The sequence below is a fragment of the Eupeodes corollae genome, chromosome 1 (assembly GCF_945859685.1).
Source record: "Eupeodes corollae chromosome 1, idEupCoro1.1, whole genome shotgun sequence".
NCBI classification, from domain to species: Eukaryota; Metazoa; Arthropoda; class Insecta; order Diptera; family Syrphidae; genus Eupeodes; species Eupeodes corollae.
In genome coordinates, this window is record NC_079147.1 from 72,079,946 (window position 1) to 72,099,531 (window position 19,586).

The 19,586-nt window shown below is 35.3% G+C and overlaps 2 protein-coding genes across 6 annotated transcripts in view; one reads left to right on the top strand and one right to left on the bottom strand.

The window, feature by feature from the left end:
- LOC129953938 (band 4.1-like protein 4) overlaps nucleotides 1-19,586 on the bottom strand; it is a 399,888-nt gene that overhangs the window by 299,552 nt on the left and 80,750 nt on the right. For all 5 annotated transcript variants that reach the window (XM_056067492.1, XM_056067491.1, XM_056067490.1 and 2 more), the window contains exon 2: nucleotides 7,867-7,963. The gene's annotated coding sequence lies outside the window, so the exon portion shown is untranslated. The remainder of the gene's footprint in view (nucleotides 1-7,866; nucleotides 7,964-19,586) is intronic.
- The window catches only part of LOC129940287 (uncharacterized), a 30,544-nt gene continuing 26,722 nt past the window's right edge, over nucleotides 15,765-19,586 (top strand). The window contains exon 1 of the mRNA XM_056048578.1: nucleotides 15,765-15,968. Coding sequence (XP_055904553.1) covers nucleotides 15,765-15,968 — 204 coding nt within the window. The remainder of the gene's footprint in view (nucleotides 15,969-19,586) is intronic.

The following is a 19,586-nucleotide window of genomic DNA, read 5'->3' on the forward strand; positions in this document are numbered from 1 at the left end:
GAATTTCATGGAAAGTCTGAATTTTTTTTTTTTTGGAAGTATTAGAATATTATACTTAAAGAGGTTGGGCGCTTCCCATATTCCAAGAAGAATAAAGAAAGTCTAGTAACGTTAAAAAGTCTTCTGAACCGTTTCTGAAAAAAAGAATCAATACTAACATTTTTACAACAAAGTCAATCCGTTTTCTTAGCCCCGTTTATAAAAAAAAGCAGGACGGAGAATTGAAAGCTCCCAATGTTAGAAAAGAAGGTTTTGGAGATACTGAACTTTGCGCAATTTACCTTTAAGCTGATATTGTGCCACAAATTAAGCCCAGTGCTCACGCTCATGTCATCTAGCTTTTGTGTGTCTTCGTGAAGAGGAATCACTTCGGAAAGTCCTTTATGCACTTTCTATTATATTCTTTTCTAAAGAAAAAAAGTACGTTAATCAGAATGTTCAAGGCAGTAAGAGATGTAAATTATTGACGTCAGCTCCTCATCGGTATTGGAATAATGGAAAGACTTGGTGAAGAAGAACAATTTCGAGCCTCGGTTGTTCCTCTTATGATATTGATGATGAACTTAGGTTTTTTTTGATACCGAAATACTTCGGGCCTTCGAAAACCAAAAATGTTTGATCATTTCAGCTAAAATAATTCCAAGTAAGACCTATGGTGAAATTTCACTTCTGGTTTGATCAATCACATTGATGATTCAGCTTTAAAACTTTAATTAATATTCAGGACCTGCACCAACAGCACTTGCGCGCATTCGTTTCGCCAAAACGCAAATCGCAAGCAAAATCATAATAAATATAATTGATTTTCAAGACCACGATTGACGATTGTTGGGTGTTGTCAAGTTTGGATGAAATATATCTTCCAGTGGAACAGAAAAAAGATCTATGGCCGATTAGGCGAGACATACACCACACATCAGAAACACACAAAACAAAAAACGTAAAGGTGCTCCTTTATTGTTAACTGTTTTGAGCAGTTAAAGTCCCTTGGCCTCATGCTCATGGCCACCTTAATATGCGCTCTTTGGGTCGGTCGCATGCTACAACTGCTAACTGCTATATGAATGCTACAGCCATATGACCATTGAGGATTTATTGATGTTTTAAGTCAATAATAAACTGCACAAGGAAGTTGTAGATTCGTTTATTGTATTTTAAGAACATTGTAGCGGTAGGTATGGACATCGAGAAGATTGATTATGATTTGAGTAATAAAATTTCACTTAGGAAGATGATAATATATCATATAAGTTTACCTAAGAGGGTTTAGGTTAGGAATGAGTGCTAGGTTACTTGAGTGGACTTTATATTTTTCATTATTTGTCATGTTCATTGTGAACTTTTGACACTTTTAAGATTGTTTTATGTCAATGGAATAAGGTAACCTGCGAAAGCTAGGGAACATTCAAATGGGCTATAAAGTAATAAAATAGGCGACTTTATTTATGTGGGGCCAAGAGAAAACGTATGTGGGTGATTATGTTTATATGAAAATGGAATTCAGTTTTTAGATCATGGCTTTTTGAAGGTTGGATGGGTCGAAAAGCATAAAATTGCAGGTCAAAATAAATTAAAGAATAATTTGCATCAGGAACTTGTTAATATAGATAAAGGCGATAGAATTGTTAGGCATCGTGAACTTAAGATCACCTTCGTTTATACTAAAAAATGTTTAGCTAAGTAGGGATTTTTTCGTCAATTGGCAGTGTGTCTTTTCAAATCAACGAGTAAAGTTAATTCGTGTTGTTTTATTGAGGTAAGTTCTGTTCAATGTGGCTTCGCCATTCGGGCCAGACAACGCCCGAAGTGTGCTGAGATTTTTGCTGAGTTTAACCATGTTACTCAGCTTGTCAATGAGCCTAATTATATATCAGACGTTAACGGCCGAGCAGAAAATATACTTGACTTGTTTCTCACTTCTGATCCTGATAAAAACACAATCAGTGTATTGACGCCTCTAGGCACATCGGACCACAGTGTCATATCTGCTAATTTTTCGTGTCAAACAAATCCAGTTAAAGAAAGAGCTCCAAAGAGAACCGTTTGGCAGTACGAGAAAGCCAACTGGGACGGTCTCTAACTGGTCATTATGTTTCCTCGGTAGTGAGATAGACTCCAGTGCAGATATGATTTCTAGTATGATTCATCTAGGAATGGAAACCTTTATCCCGAATAGGGTTAAAAGTATTAAACCCAAGCTTAAATCATGGATCCATTCGAGCTGGAAAGAGGTTATCAAGGAGAAAAAGGTGAGCTTCCGGTGTTTTAAAGCCAACCCAACATTTTTACATGACCAAAAATTACGGTGAAAAATACTGCAAATACTACAGGCAGTAAGAATTTTTGATCATTCGTAAAAAACATGAGGAATTCTTACTCTTCCTCGGTTCCTACACTTGTTGTCAATGACACTCCTTTAGTTAGGTCTATTGATAAGGCCAACTTATTTGCAAGGCAGTTCGCTGCAAGGCAGCGTGGTAGAATCACCCTTTTTTGTAGTTGGTTTTGATAATGTGTATGCGTTGTGCGTTTGACAGATCTCGAATTGGAATCCTATACTTTTGGAACCGCAAAATGGATAACCCATTATTAAGATATGAGCCAATATTTCTGTTGCCTTTTTCTTGACTTGAAAGTAATTTGTTACAATTTTTTTATATACGGAAGAAAATTGGGAAAGAATTTTTAAAAAACCGTCAATGAGCTAATTTATTTTAAGATTATAGATTTAAAATGTTTTTACTTTAATTTTCCTGAAACCGCACTAAACGCACCAAAATCTTTAAATTAATAGTTTTCAGTACCTTAGTGTGATGGATCTGCTCTGCTTTTTCTTTAATTTATATTATATTATATTAATTTCAAAGAACAAAATTAATTTCTTTCAAATTCAAATGATATACATATATAAGGGTGTCCCAAAATTAACGTAAGATTTGAATTTACCGCTATTTGTGCAGTGAAGTGTTGGCAACCCTGAAAAAAAAGCAATTTGACAGCTAACAGTATAGGGTTATTAAAAATGGAGCGTTACACGATAGAACAACGTGTCTTCATTATTAAAGAATATTTCAAAAATAGTGAAAGCTTGGCGGCTGCAGTTCGAAAATTTCATACAAAATATGGTCGGAATAGTGTTTCAACTTCTTCAACTGTGAAGAGATTAATTGAAAAATTCATTGAGACTGGATCCGTTGGAGACGCCAAATACACTGGTCATCCAAAAACAAGCCGTTCAAATGTGAATGTCGAAGCAGTGCGTGAGAGTGTTGCTGACAATCCAGGAACCTCAATTCGACGTGCGTCGTGGACAAGAATTGCAAATTTCAAGAACCTCTCTACAGCGTATACTCACCAAAGATCTGTGTCTTCATCCTTACAAAATTCAATTAACACAACAATTGAAGCCTAATGACCATGGACAGAGAAGAGAGTTCGTTGAATGGATTATTGAACAGCAACAAATGGACTCTGATTTTTCGAGCAAAATCATCCTAAGCGATGAAGCACATTTTCATCTTGATGGCTTTGTCAATCGCCAAAATTGCCGCATTTGGGGTTCGGAGAACCCACATGTGATTGTCGAAAAACAAATGCATCCACAACGCGTGACTGTATGGTGTGGATTTTGGGCTGGAGGCATAATTGGTTATATTTTATTGAAAATGATGCTGGTCAAGAAGTGACTGTTACTGGTGCTCGATATCGCGTCATGATTACACAGTTCTTTCTGCCAAAATTGGATGATATTAAAGTGTCCAATATGTGGTTTCAACAAGACGGTGCCACATGTCATACAGCCCGTGAAACAATTCAATTACTGCATGAGACATTTCCAGGTCGTCTACTCTCTCGTTTCGGTGATCAAAATTGGCCTCCTAGTTCGTGTGATTTAACACCATTAGACTTCTTTTTATGGGGTTATTTTAAATCACAAGTCTATGTCAACAAGCCCACAACCACCCGTGCATTAAAGGAGGAGATTCAACGCTGCATCAACGAAATTCAGCCACATTTATGCAGAATGGACATGGAAAATTTCAACAAAAGAGTGCGCATGTGCATGCAAAGCCGTGGAGGCCATTTGTCCGATGTGTTATTCCATACATAACCCTATCCTATGTAGTTTACGAGTCAATAAAAATATAACTATCAAAAGACTAAAATCGGCGTTTCCTATTAAATTCAAATCTTGCGTTAATTTTGGGACACCCTTTACATAGATTTTGATATTTTTAATCATATACGTTCCTAAAAATCATATTTTAAACTACCACTACCGTTTAAGGCAAATATAGTTTACTAAGAACTATTTATATATTGAATTAACCATAAATATACATTTTTCATTACAAATTACAAACACTTTCAGAACTTTCAGAAAAAAGGTGAATATTTTGGTTAACCATAAATACCTCACAAACTAATAAAGCTAGAAACTTAAATTAAATTTAATATTATGTATTGTTATGGAAAAAAATTCCAATCAACGTTATTTTTTTTATAAATCCAAAAACTATTTGTCACCTTAAAAATTTTATAAACAAAAATGATTGCATCTCTAAGCAATTTAGGTGTGTTCCTAACGCCAAAGAGTCAATTTACAATTTATTCAATATTGTCTATGAAAATAGTTTTCGCGTGCACTTTGGAGGATCTAATGCCGTGTTCCGAAAATAAACAAAAGTGAATCGCGAACGCGACAAAAAAAATAATAAACTTTTAGTAGTACTGATTTCCAATTAATTTGGTCAGCTTTGAGAAACTTTATTACAAGTTGCAAAGGGAAAATAAAAATGTTCCACAATTAAATCAACAACAAATAATTTATTATATATTATTTAGTTCAAGTCTTTAGCGTTTTTGGTTCGTAAGATATTTAGGGTTAACCAAAATTTGTACCTTTTTTTCAAACTGCTATGGTAAAAAAAACCACCCACGCAATTTTCTCGAGAGCCCTTTCTGCATCTTTGTGCCTTATTATCTGTATAACAAAATTTATTTGAAGTTGATATCTCTTCTGGTTCTTGAGCTATGGAAGACGAAAAAAACGTCGCGAATGTACAGACGTACGAACGTACGTACGCACGCACGCACAGACATCTTTCTAAAAATCTTTTATTTCGACTCTAGGGACCTTGAAACGTCGAGAAATGTCAAAATTTTCCATTTGACAAATCGGACCATTACAACAACTTCCTATGAGAAGTTAATAACCATTGGATATGTGATCGTTCTATAAGAACTATTTTCTTATTTGGTTGCGATTGCACCATTTTGTGAATATCAACACAATTTATTGTTAATTATGTTGTTAATAAATGTAACGGCCCCTAATGAATTGTTGAAACGGAGTTTGTCACTCTTTGACGATACAAGGCAGCATTTGGTTTTCGAAGCTTTCTCCTATTCCTCACTTAATTGCTGCTTTAATTCTTGCAGATGTAAATTTTTCCAAATCTATATATTTTTTCATATCTCCTTAAGTTTGCAGACATAAAAAGAAATTCATTCAGAATTAGAAAGCTTGGCTATAAAAGCAAACTTTTCGTAAATGAGTATTGATAAACTTTTCAAAATTGAATGGTCACATCTCAGACCCAAATACACTTTCAACCTGTGTTATAATACTACAAAACAATTTTTAAATAGTTTATATTTTTTTACATTTCCAAATGTTTACTTTTTTCTTCTTAACTTCTTAACTTTTAATTTAAAAGAAACAATTCTATAAATTGTTAATAATTGCTTTAAATTTTTTTTAAAAGTAATGATTGGCATTTGATGCCAGTTCTCAAAAATAAAATTGTCGAAAATAATTTAATTCTTTTTTTTTCAAATAACACAAAACACCTCTTAACCATTTCAATTTAAATTCAATTTTCCCCACAACCAATAAAATCTAACCATCAAGCATCAAATTAAATTTTTGGTCTACGCTAAAAACCTACAACCTTTGAAATTTGCCTACTTAAACAGAATATTTTTCAAAACCTTCATTATTCTAATGTTTCTCGCTGTTATATTTTTTGTGTTCTTTTATTTTATTATTATTGTTAAGTCAGTGTTGAAAGCGATATCTTTCGAATTATTCTCACTATGATGGTTGGTCTTTAATTTAATTAAATACAAAGGGTATTGGTATAGGATGATACCTATGCCTTCATTTTTATACCAAAGAGATACTTCTTAATAATCCTATGCAAATGAGATTATGCTAAACAAATGTAACTACCTCTGTGATCGTCGTTCTCGTAATAATAGAAAAGGACATTACCTAAAAAAGCAACCCCCATGAAAGCCCCTAGTATAACTACATCCAGAACTAGGACTCTGAAGGTAAGGTAAGGTTTAAAACAAGACCGCCCAGAATCTATTTAAAATTCGTTGTACTCTTCTCCTCTAGAACAAATGGTTAAACGGATGAATGGACAGACGCAACGCTGCCTTCAACTCAGCAAGCGACCAACGACGGACGGTCGAGTGTGGCCAGAAAGAACATCAATAAAAGTCCCATAAAAATTCAGATTGTTATCAATTTAAGTAGAGGGCAATCGAAGCGTCTACTAAAGCAAAGGTATAAAAATAAGCAGAAATCAAAAGAAAAGAATTAAACATTAAAACAAAAATGAGAAAAGAAAAAAAAATGTTAAGCAAATACCAGCAGCCACACCAAAACGCCATTTGAATTCATAATGAAGCACAATGCGACCAATTCGACTCATAGCCAGAAGCTAGCTCATAGGTTGGATCTTTTATTATATTTTTGTCTAAACGGCAATTGTGACATAAGCCACATTACTTTACCTTAGTTTTAACTACCAGGCATATACCTAAAGCCATCAGGGAGGCACAGATGATGACATTCCATTCCTTGAGCTGAAGAAGAAGAAAACGAAGGAACCAAATTTAATTCTATTAATCTTACACACCTTCGAACTTTTATTGCCTTTCGGGAGAAAATTTATTACTCCCGTGCCGACGTGGTTAGCAGTCAGGTGCTTGGGGATGGTGTCGCGAACGCCCCAAGCCCGCCGCTGCCGCCACAGCCTGTTACTATACACGATGGATGGTTGCAGAAGAGCGGTATAGAGTTGGAAGCTATGGCGCACTTTTCTATCGATTCGTTCTGACATAAACCTTATTAGACAGAGCTTCAGAAGATCAAAGAGAGGAGAAAATGTGGACTCGGATAAAACCCAACTGGTCGAAGCAAAGAAGCTGAAGTAAAGACTGACTGGTAATTTCAATTTAAGTCGCATTTAAAAACGAAGACGGTGCGGGTACCGATGTTTATACCAAATTCTATAGGCATCACCTATCCGCAATCCGCAATAGATACATCGCATCGCAATTCAGGTGTAAATTGGAATGGGTGACACGATAGGCAGCTCGCGGGGGCGATGGCGTTGGCATGGTGTGGTGTGTAAATTGGTACCTAAGTGCGGCCATGCCACACCTGTATATATGCGTGAGTAACTCAATTGAGGCGGACATTTCTCGGTATAGCCAGCCAAGCTACCAGGCCACCAAGCCAACAAGCCATTATACCGCCACGGTCTTTGCGGGAATACCTTTTCCTTATAACGGCTTTGCCAGCACGCAGGGATTTTCCTGGGATTTTTTTCATTTATTTTCTTCACAATTTCCGCAGTTAACGACAACGACGACGAAAACAACAACAACCACCGAAACGGCGACGCACGTTATTTTAATATTCTTTGAAGGTATAGAAGGTCAGTTCTTTCTTATTCCTCAAATCAACCAAAAGAAATATATCTACCTACTAAGAACCTCTTCTGGAATGAGGATGTTGGCTATAACAATAAATAATAAAATACAAGTTCCTTTTTAATATTTGCTCACCTTAATTGGGGTTAAATTTGTTGTTTCCTTTGCCAGAATATGATGACGACGAACGTCAACAACGACGACAACGACGACAGCACAGTTGTCGAAAATACTGAAAATAATAAAATATAAAAATGATTTCATTAGTTGACCGATATTGGAATTTGTAATCGTTTTGTAGGTTTTATTATTATAACAATTTTTGCTGAGTTAACATGGAAACGACGGACGGTACGATGACGACAAGCGACGACGTGCATTTCATTAAATTGGAACTCTAAATTTGTATTAATATGGCGCAGGAAAAAGACCAACAAAATGTTAACTATGCTTATATTTATATGACGTAAGAACTTTTAGAAGCTTTAAATTTCATCTAACTTTTTGTATGTAGAAATATCTTGAATATCTTGAAAGTCTCAACAACGAGGTTTTTTGGTGTCGTGTTATGATTTTTGACCTTGAACTTTATAAATATCAACAAATGAATGAAAACAAATTTACTATAAGACTTATCTTGTTTTTTGAATTTGAATCAGAAATAATTTTAGAAATGGACTGATTAGATTATGTCGATATAATCAGGTTTCACTTTGTGAAAGATGATGATTTCCTAGAACTTGAATAGTGGGCGTAAAGCTAAAACGGACTGAGTTATAGCATAGCTGAGGATATAATTTACTCTTAAGGTCTGATTTAAATATTAAATACAAGTGGTATATGAGATATTAAAAAGGTTCTATCTTTATTTGAGAGCCCTATCAATGTTAAAAATATAACATGGTTTAAAAAGGTCCAGTTTTCGATGGCTTTGGTACATGAATGAGGCTATATTTGACCAATTTAGTATCGATTATGTAGTGTTTGAGGGTTAAGGTGGTTTGCGGCTTATTAGCATAAATGTGAGACTTTAGAAAACCCCACAAGAACAAGTCGAAATGTGCCAAATGACACGATCTTGGTGGCCAATTCAAGTAGTGCCTCGGTGCGAGATAGCTATATACCATCAAACTGCTTTCACAGAACATCGATTGTGTATTGAGATGTAGCACCATCCTATTGAAACCATAAGTCTTCGTCGTCCATATCATCGAATTTAGGACACAAAAAGTTGGTGATAATCGATCTATAGTATCGTCGTTGACAATAATGGCCTGGCCAGTATCGTTTGCAAAGAACTACGAACCAAAGATGCCGCCAGCCCAAAATATAAACCAAACAGTAACGTGGTTTGGATGCATTGGCATCTCTTGAATCTTCCGTGAATTGGTGTCTTTTCCAATTTTGGTTATTTACGTACCAGATTATGGGCCCCATCGCTTAAGATAATTTTTCGACCAAAAATGGGATCAACTTTAAACTGCTCCAAAATTCAATTAGGGAACAACGACTACGTTTAGTCTTTGGGTTTTACTATTTATTTATTTATTGAATTCGTTAATCAAACTAAACGTTAATTAAACGTTAGAACTCAAACGTTATGAGCGTGAGCCTATGATTGTACAATGGAAGTTCGAGCCTATTGGACCGTGGGAAGAAACGGAGGCAGAAGCGCATAAATCTTCTTTTTACTCCCTTTATTCTTTTTATATGGACTGATTAAAAAGGAGCCCATATTATGCAGCCATATTCCAATATTGGTCTTACAAATGTTATATAAAGAAGTTTAAGAATATAAGGGTCGCGAAAATCATGTGAAAACCGTTTTATAAATCCGAGTGTCTTATTTGCTTATGTTTAGTAAAAGCTTATTTATAAAACACCTCATTCGCGAAAACTTTTAAGATCATCTTGTTCGAGTAAACAGTCGTCAAGTAAGTCAACACGTTTGAAAATTTGAATGTGATCAGCGTTAATTAAAAGAAGGTAATTCGTTAACGTACAAAATAAACAGTAAAGGACCTAAGTGACTACCTTGTTGTACGCCAGAGTTGGTATAAAAATATGATGACCGCTCATTCCTAAAAACTACGCTGTATGATCTATTATATAAGTACGACGAAACCCAACTAACACATTTATCGTTTAAACCTTGGGATTTAAGATTGAAAGTAATTTTTTTATGGTACAATTTATCAAAGGCCTTACTGAAGTCTGGAAGACACAGTCAACTTGTTTCCGTTTTTCAAACGAATCTAAACAAAAAGAACTGAAATAAAAGAGGTTAGTAACTGTTGACTTATTTTGTACAAAACCCTTTTGACTGTCACAAATTATAGACTTACAATTAAACGATATGACTTTACAAATAATGGACTCAAATAACTTAGGAATGACTATGTACAAACTCTTTCAAATTTCTGGAAAAATTGATGATTTAAGCGATTCATTAAAAAGAATATGAATAGGTTTTAGTTTCTGGTTCAGTTGGATTTTGTATGAATATTGATATTTTGTTCACGGTCTTGTCGAAAATGACAAATTTCCATTTCAACTTGGTATCGTTTTGTGGCGTGGTGTTTCTCCTAAATAGTTTAATTTGTAGTCTCGTCCAAAAGTGTCATAGCGTTTAAAATAATTGTATCAACATTTTGTTGTTGTACGATTTAAGCAATATTATTTTTAGGTTTAATGAAATCTTTAAATGAAGCGTTCGGTCTTATTGCCTAATAAAATAACGCCAAGATATCAAAAATTGTATATGGCCCAAAAATGGCTCTTTGCCCAAAGAAAATACCACAAAGCCCAAAATCAATCTCATTTTATTAAAGAATATCATCGTACCCAAATTCTAAAGTGGGCCCAAGCAGGGGGTTGCAGGCATGTCCCTCAACATTTAAAACTCTCACTGTTCATACAAGTCTTGAAGCCCAACAAGCCAAAATGTTTTCTAAATAAATATATTAACGATATCTTTAAGGCGTTTTGAGATTTCTAAATTTGGTTTGGGTGACATGATATTTTATTTGAGCTTAGTGACTTTTTCTTAGTGATATTTTGTACGATGTTTGTCGTTTTTGAGCTTTATTTCATTTAGTGATATGTGTTATAATGTTGTTGGGTGATAAGGCAAAAGTAACGATAGATAGCATAATCTTCGTATTGCCCAAAGAATCGTCCCTAAGCCTAACCCCTATGTCATAAAATTAAAATTCTAAACTGTTGTGGCTAAAATAATAACTAACAATTTGGCATTCTTTTAGTTAAAATTTATTTGGCCGTCGTGCCATTCGCTTTGGGTTTATTGACGATTTTTAACTTCCTACAGGAAGTTGTTATAATTGGTCCGATTTGTCGAATTGAAAAAGTTGATATTTCTTGACGTTTTAAGGTCCCTAGATTCGAGATAAAAGATTTTTAAAAGATGTCTGTGCGTGCGTGTGTACGTTATTTAAAAAAAGTGAACATTTTGGTTAACCCTAAATATCTCACTAACCAATAACGCCAGAGACTTGAATCAAGCTAGAATATTTTTGGAAAAAATTATAAAAATCGGTTTTCTTATAAATCAAAAAATCTAAAATAAAATATTTGTCACATCAAATATTTTACAAAGAAAAAAGAAGATTTTATCTCAAAAATAATTTTATGAAAAATAAAATAACGTTTTTGATATCTGGTAAAGTTTTGAGGAAAATCAAATCAACGGTTTTTTTACGAAAAAATTAATAAAAGTTGGTACAAAATTTACTTTCGACTCAAATATCTTTCCACAAATTTTAAATATTGGCTTGCAACTAATTTTATCCTTTACAAACTATTGTTTTCAACAATCAATACAATTTTGAGAAAAATCAATTTTACAGTTCTTTAACAAAAAATAAAAATCGGAACAATTTTGAGAAAAATCGAAGTGACGGTTTTTTTTTCAAAAGGTAAAAACCTAAAAAAAAAACATTAGTAAAAGTTTGAAAACATTTATTTTCGACTCAAATACCTGTTAAAAAATTTGAGATAATGGCTTCCAACCTTTTTCGCCTTAAAAGAAATATTGTTTTCAACATTCGGTACATTTTTGAGAAAAATCAAAGAATAAAAACCTAAAAAAATAAGAATACTAAAACTTGGTAAAAATTTACTTTCAGCTCAAATATCTTTCCAAAAATTTATAATATTGGCTTCCAACTAATTTTATCTCACAGAAAACATTGTTTTTGACATTCTGTAATTTTTTTTAAAACAGTCAATATCTCTTAAACAATAATGAAAAATAATTAGATTCATTCATCTAATTTGTTTTTGTTAATATAACAAATAATAACTTTTAATAAATGCTACTAAAATTGGAAAAAACTGGTTTTCGACTAAAAATCTCGTTAGCAAAAATAGGTTTTTAAATAAAACTATTTCGTCATCATACAAAATATTGTTGGTAATTTTAAAATAATTCAACTGACATCTTTTTTAACAAAACACGAAAACCTAAAAATCAATTAATCATGATAAATCGACAGACGGGATGGGAAGTTATCGGTGTGGGTTGCATTCCAGCCTCTTTTTTTTTGAAAAACTTTCCTGTAGCTTTTAAAAAATCACCCTTTAGTCCTCGGCCATGTCAAAATTGAAAAATTTCAATTTCGTCTTGGTATTTTTTTGATCTCGTTTAACTTAATCTCGTTACAGTCGCAATGTTTTTCTGCAAAATATATCAATTTGTAGTTTTGGAATTTTAAATTATGTCTAAATGAGGTTTTGATAAAAATAGGGAGGGGAAAATAATTTTTGTTACAAATTTGTTTTTTAAACAGTTTGACCATATTGCGATTGACGCTGGACACGCTTCCAGGATCATATACATATGTTCGAACTTTAAGAGAAGCTAACATCAACTCGGACCACTACCTCGTTGTAACCAAGGTAGCAAGGGCTACATTGCCAAGATGCAATCAGAGAAGCCGACTCTGGCGATGTTCTTAACAGCCACCAACAAGAAATCCCTGGTTTGATGATTAATTTCGACAGGCAAATGCAGCCAAGCAAGAGGAACACAAAGCGGATCTGCATAGAAGGACGAGAGCTGCACACGAGCTCTATGAGCAAAAAAATAGAGAGGAGCAGCAACTCCTCAAAAGGAAAAAGAGAATGCATGTGACGCGTGCCGTCGAAGATGTTGGGAGGTTTAAGAGCAGGAATGAAGTTTGAAATAAGCAGGTGAAACGAAGCTAAAAAGTACATAAACCACGAATCAAAGGCTGCAAAGACGAAAATGGAAACATCGTAGTAGAATCGCAGTCAATGTTGAAGATATAAAAGGACAACTTCTGCAGACTGTAAAACAGCGACGACAAACCAAATTTAGATGTCAAGCAGAATGATCAATTCAATAACCCCGTCTTTCCGACTTAGACTAAGTAAAGATTGCCATATCTTAGCTAAAAAAAAGTCTTAAAAAAGCCACGGAGCAGGTGGCTTGAATGACGAAGTCTTCTAAGCAGCTTACGATTATTTGGTTGGAAATGGTCGGAAGAAAACGTGTCCGATAAATGGAACCTGAGTATTGATTGCCCGATTCTGAAATAAGGAGACACTTTTAACTGCACTAAAGAGGCATCAGTCTACTTAACATCGCTTACAAAATCTTCTCTGCTGTAATTTGTGAACGCCTTAAGCACATCTTTAACAACCTGATAGAGTCTTATCAATGTGGTTTTAGACCAGAAAAGTCCAAAGTCGATCAAATATTCACATTACGGAATAAACTCAAGAACATCAAATCGAAAACCACCATCATTTCCGCGATTTCAAGGCCGCATATGAAAATATCTATAGGGACGAATTGTATAGAGCAATGTCAAGTTTTGACACCCTTGCCAAACTCTTCCGTTTCTACTACCTTGAGGTAGTTGAGGACGTCTACCTATGCTCGCTCACCCTCATCATCCCCGTCCTGCTATACGACTTAGAAGTATGGACTATGACAAAAACGGATGGATCGTTTCGAGAGAAAAGTTCTTCTCGCGATCTACGGTCCCGTATGCATAGAAGGCGAGTGGAGGATGATGGAACGATGAATGGATGGAATAACGAGCTGTACGGGCTGTACAGCGACGTCGACTTACTGTTAGCCAGAAGGATAAAAGTCGAATGACTGAGATGGCTAGGTCGAGTAAAGCGCAATGCTTTAGCCCGGAAATTTGACAGTTTATGTGCGTGGCATTAGGTCTTTTCGCACAATTTAAAAATGTCATAGGGTCCAAAACAATTTGATTATGATTTTGGTGTTGTGCGATTTGGACAATATCACCGTTTAACGACGTTCCAAATAAAAAGAATTGTTTGGACTTATTGCCTAATAAAATAACGCCAAGATATTAAACATTTTATATCACCCAATAATAGCTCTATTGCCCAAAAAATGTTCAGAAGAAAATACCACAAAGCCCAATACAAATGTCATATTTCCCAAACGAATTTTAAAACACCATAAACTCAAATTACTAATTGACATATCGCCCAAAAGATGTTATGTTTTTCAACATTTGGACATTCTGACAAAAGTTTTGTTTATTTTGGGCACTACTTCATTTTTAGTTTTAAATCTTAGATCATCCAAAAAAGCATAACAAATATGTTTGGCATTACATATTTCACTTTCAGAAAGCGAAAGAGGCCTATTTTCAAAGTGAAATAAAGCGGAATGTTGTATTGCTAGCATTATGGCGTATAAAGGGATTTAACCCAAAACGTCTAGCATAACAGTCCTCCACACTAACCATTACGCTTTAGGGTCTTGGATACAAAGAAAAATATTAAAAGTTTTAAAAAAATGACGTCGTGGGAGTATTTGTGGAAATATGTATACGAATTTTTGCAACAGCTTCAACTTTAATGCGACTTAAACAAGCATTCAGTCAGATAAGTATTTTTGGATATTTGTCTCAAGGCCGCGCAGAGCGGAAAAAAATGGTTTTATTGTCACATTTTGAAATATTCTTTCTTTAAATTTATATAGAAGCTTAATTTAAGCACTTACGTATATAAATTATTATAATAAATTCCTTAAAATCTCTCAGGTTTTATCGGAAAAACAACATCATTGCTTTATGAACAACTGTGAAGGTGATTAAAAGGTGAACAAAATATTAAGTACCTTTAAATGTATACCTAATGAACATATGTGTTTCAAAAAACTAAAGCTAATGTATTCAATCTACCTTAGGTAGGTTTATTTACATATTCCACACTCTTGAATCTCCTGCTCTATCAGAAAATATGGGGGGCTAAAATAATTTAATTCAAGTAATAAGCGTGTGTTATACCCCTGCGGACATATTCATGATTAAGAGCTCTGAATTCATTCACATCTCGAGTATGCTTCAGTTAATACGCCGCTGCTATCTATATCCCAATGTCTCGGGCAACATTAAAATAATATCGCGATTATGTTCGTTTGGAAACGACAACTCTGACAACAACGACAACGGCAACGACGAAACGACTGCGACGACTTGAGCAACGGCTGAATCTATGTACACCAGGTACACCAAACTTATTCAAGCACTATAGACGAAGCCCGCCCGCCACCACCACCGTAGTCATAACCACATGTTATTTTCCCACCTCCAACTACCCCAGACCCCACTTCAAAGTGACAATCTTAAGCTCGTGTCATGGAAAGAATAAAAACGCCGCTGGGCCTTAAAGTATACGAGAATAGAAGCCCGCAAATGTATCCACGACGACGACAACGACGACGTTACATTATATCCCCATTTTTGAAGCCTCACATCAGCAGCGGCTACGGAGGTAACAGATCCCCTCGATATGTATACGTAACGTACCTACGACCGCGATGCGACCGAGCAACGTTACAAGTTACAACCTATGTGGTACTCATCTCGTAATCCGTAATTGAAAATGAGGACTTGAAGGCATAATTTTCAGTTGTTTCGTTGTTGTTGTTGGTTTTTTAATCTGATGTCATTCAATTTGTAATTTGCATTTTTATGCCTGCACTTGCTCTGTTGACTATAATGTCTGACTATGGTAACCTCTCTCGCTTTGCAAGTCATTGGCTAATGATCTGCTATACTCCGGCTAGGCTATACCCTATATACCAGCAGCGCCTAGAGGTGTTCTTTGTGCTGCTCAAGCCTCTAGTCTCCGAGACTGCGGCTGCTGGAAATGGGGCTGTGGCTGAGGCTTTGACTGGGACTGATGGTGGATGGCGTGCCAAGGTGAATAATATCGATATCAAAAACCGATCGGTTTTAAATGTGGTCACTTGTAAAGTTACAACAAAAAGTCTCACATTATAGCTTTTTATAGATATTATAAAGCAAGTTCTTGGATATTCTGAATTCTGAAGCTGAAGCATGATGCTGATGCTGATGGACTTGGACTCTGTAGATAAATGGTTGTGGGGCGCTTAAAGTGATTAGGAAATCCATCATCTCAATTGACATTTGATGTTGGTTTTTTATTTAAGCTTATAATATGCAGATATATATAAAAGGTGTTGTTTTTGTCGTCTTTTCTTATTGTATTACGTTTTGTTTTTGTAATTCTTGGAAGTAATTATATTAGCCTGAAGCTAGGGCTGAAGAAGAACACTCGAGCGAGGCTGAGGTTAATATGTGCCATCATATTTTATATTCATATCTTATATTGGGTTCGAAGGCATTCCGAGATTGAAGACGAAGACAGGACTATCGCTCACATTTATTTTTTAAATTGGTGCTATTTTTAATGAAAAGTGATGTAGTGTGGGATTTAATATAAAAATAAGATGCATAGCAACTGGTTTATGGGTGGCATTTTCAATTAGACTTAAATTAAGGTAGGTAGGTTTAAAACATGTGATGTTTAATAGTGAAGCTTTGAGAATTTCAGAAATTGAACCTTAAGACTTATTGGAAAGACAAAATTGATCAACCGAAAAGTTAATGAATGCTTATCACAAAGAACATAATATTTATAGATAGCTGTCATGTCTATTAAAAAAATGAAAATAAAAATACCAATATTTTATATTTATTTCATAGAAAAGCACAGAACACTTTAATTTCACTTTAAGTGATTTCGAAAAGTATTCGAAGTTAAACAATCGACCGAATGATAGAACCCTGAAAACAATTTCGAGCGATTTTCAATTTTCGAAAATCTTAAAACTTCCGAAAGTATCGAAGGCAAATCTTCTATTTTCGTTCTGCTTACAAAATGTTACAAACACATTTAAATAAATTTTTCTTTTTTTTTGTTAAATTCAATCCATCAACATAATATTTTGAGAAAAATTATACTCGAACTTTTTTTCAATTCACATTGTTCTTAAATTCCAACCATATTTTTCACACCTAAACGAATTCTTATTCTTAGCATCTTGAAAATAGGGTAGATTTAAATTTTGTGTGTTTAAAATAAACTTTAGGTAGATGTATTAAAGCATAATAACTGATAAGGCTCCCTAAACCCTAATACAATAATTTAATTTTATCCTAATATGTTTTTTAAAATTCAAAAAATATTCAATATGCGGTACACACTTATTCTGAATGAAAAATTATTTGATAGAAAAATAAATTATCTCATCAACATCTTAAGTGAGTAATCGTTGTTCTGGAAGCACCTTAATTTTGTCTTGTTTCTATTTTTATCTAGCCAAGACCTGAAGTTAGTGTTAGGTTAATTGTAAAAATGAAAGAAAATATTCCACATACGCCAACCTACACAGTGACTAACCTTTATCAAAATTGTTATTCTGTTTGTTTTTTAAACAAAATAGATCTTCATAAGAGTCTTAAGCACTTTTCAAATTAAAGTTAAAAAACTTGGAAGAAAAAGAAAATCAATAGTAGAAAGTACAAATCTTTTTTATATTTTAAAGAGCTCTGGATTGTCATGTCAGATGTCTTGGGTTTAAACCCTGCCTTTTGATATCTAAAGTTTTTTTCACGAGTACCGCTCTTGCGAGGAATTAATAAATCCTTCAACAGTCATTTTTCCGATCGAGTTTCTAATAACCTCTTAAGGAGTCCTATGCTGCCTGCATTAAGCATTGAAAACCAGTGGCAACATTGCCTTGCAGCCATTAGAGATGCCACCTCTGAAGAGCTAGGTTTCACACGGCCACTATAGCGAAACCCCTGGTTTGACGACGAATGCCGGCAAGCGCACGCAGAGAAACAACAGGCATACAAAACGGCGCTGCACAAAAGGAAGGACTAGAGCTGCTCGCGAGCTCTACGAGCAGAAGAGGAGAGAGGAACACCGGCTTCTTAGATGGAAAAAAAGAGAGCATGAGAAGCGCGCGATCGAGGAGATAGAGGGATGTCACAACAGGAATGAGGTTCGTAAATTTTACCAAAATGTAAAAAAAACCTCCCAAGGGTACCAGCCACGAACCGAAGCCTATAAAGACGATCAAAAGAGCATAGTAGTAGAACCGTAGTCGATGCTGAGAATATGGAAAGATCACTTCTCCAAATTACATAACGGCGATGACGAACCGAATTCCACTGTAAGTGAGATAGAACCACTCAACCTCGACGACGCAGATCAACAATTCCGCCTACCCGAGCTTGACGAAGTGAAGATATGTAGCTATATCTAAACTTAAGTCGAACAAAGCTTCTGCAGCTGACGGCATCGCTGCCGAACTATTCAAAGCAACAGGCGATGACTTGGTACGGAGCATGCACCAACTCATCTGCAAAATATGGTCGGAAGAAAGTATGCCCGATGAGTGGAATCTCAGCATAGTGTGCCCTATACATAAGAAAGGAGACCCTCTAAACTGCGCCAACTACAGAGGCATCAGTCTCCTTAACATTGCATATAAGATCTTCTCTGCCGTTTTATGTGAACATCTGAAGCCATTCGTCAACAACCTGATTGGTCCTTATCAGTGTGGCTTCAGACCAGGAAAGTCCACTATCGACCAAATATTCACACTACGGCAGATCTTGGAAAAAACCCGGGAGCTTCAAATCGATACCCACCATCTCTTTAACGATTTTAAAGCCGCGTATGATAGCATCTATAGGGAAGAGCTCTACCGAGCAATGTCTAGTTTTGGCATCCCTGTCAAACTTATCCGTTTGTGCAGAATGACGATGGAGAATGCACGCTGCTCTATCAAGGTCGGAAAAGATCTAACCGATTCATTTGATGTCAAAAAAGGTTTTAGACAAGGTGATGCACTGTCATGCGACTTCTTCAACATCGTTCTGTAAAGAATTGTGCAAAACTCAACAGTCAACACTAGAGGCACAATCTTCCAAAGGTCCATCCAATTACTCGGATACGCAGATGATATTGACATAACTGGAAGATAAAAGCGTGATGTCAATGGAGCGTTTTTAAGCATTGTGACAGAAGCGAAGAAGATGGGTTTAGTGGTCAATGAGGGCAACACCAAGTATATGCTGTCATCAAAAAAGGACACTGAACAACAACGTCTTGGACAAAACGTCACCATGGACAGCTAGGACTTTATCTACCTAGGCACCGCTATTAACTCAGACAACGAAACAAGCGCTGGAATCAAACGAAGAATAACTCTTGCAAATAGCTGCTTCTTTTGACTTAGAAGGCAATTGAGAATTAAAGTCCTCTCTCGAGCATCTAAAATCACCATCTATAAGACACTTATCATCCCGGTTCTCATTTATTGAACCCTGTCAAAGAAAGATGAGAGTGTCTTAGGATGCTTCTAGAGAAAAATTCTTAGGGTGATTTTTGGTCACGTACGCATAGATGGAGAATCGAGGAGAAGATATAACGACGAACTGTACGGGCTGTACAGCGAAACTGACCTAGTTAGCAGAGTTAAAGTCCAACGGCTTAGATGGCTA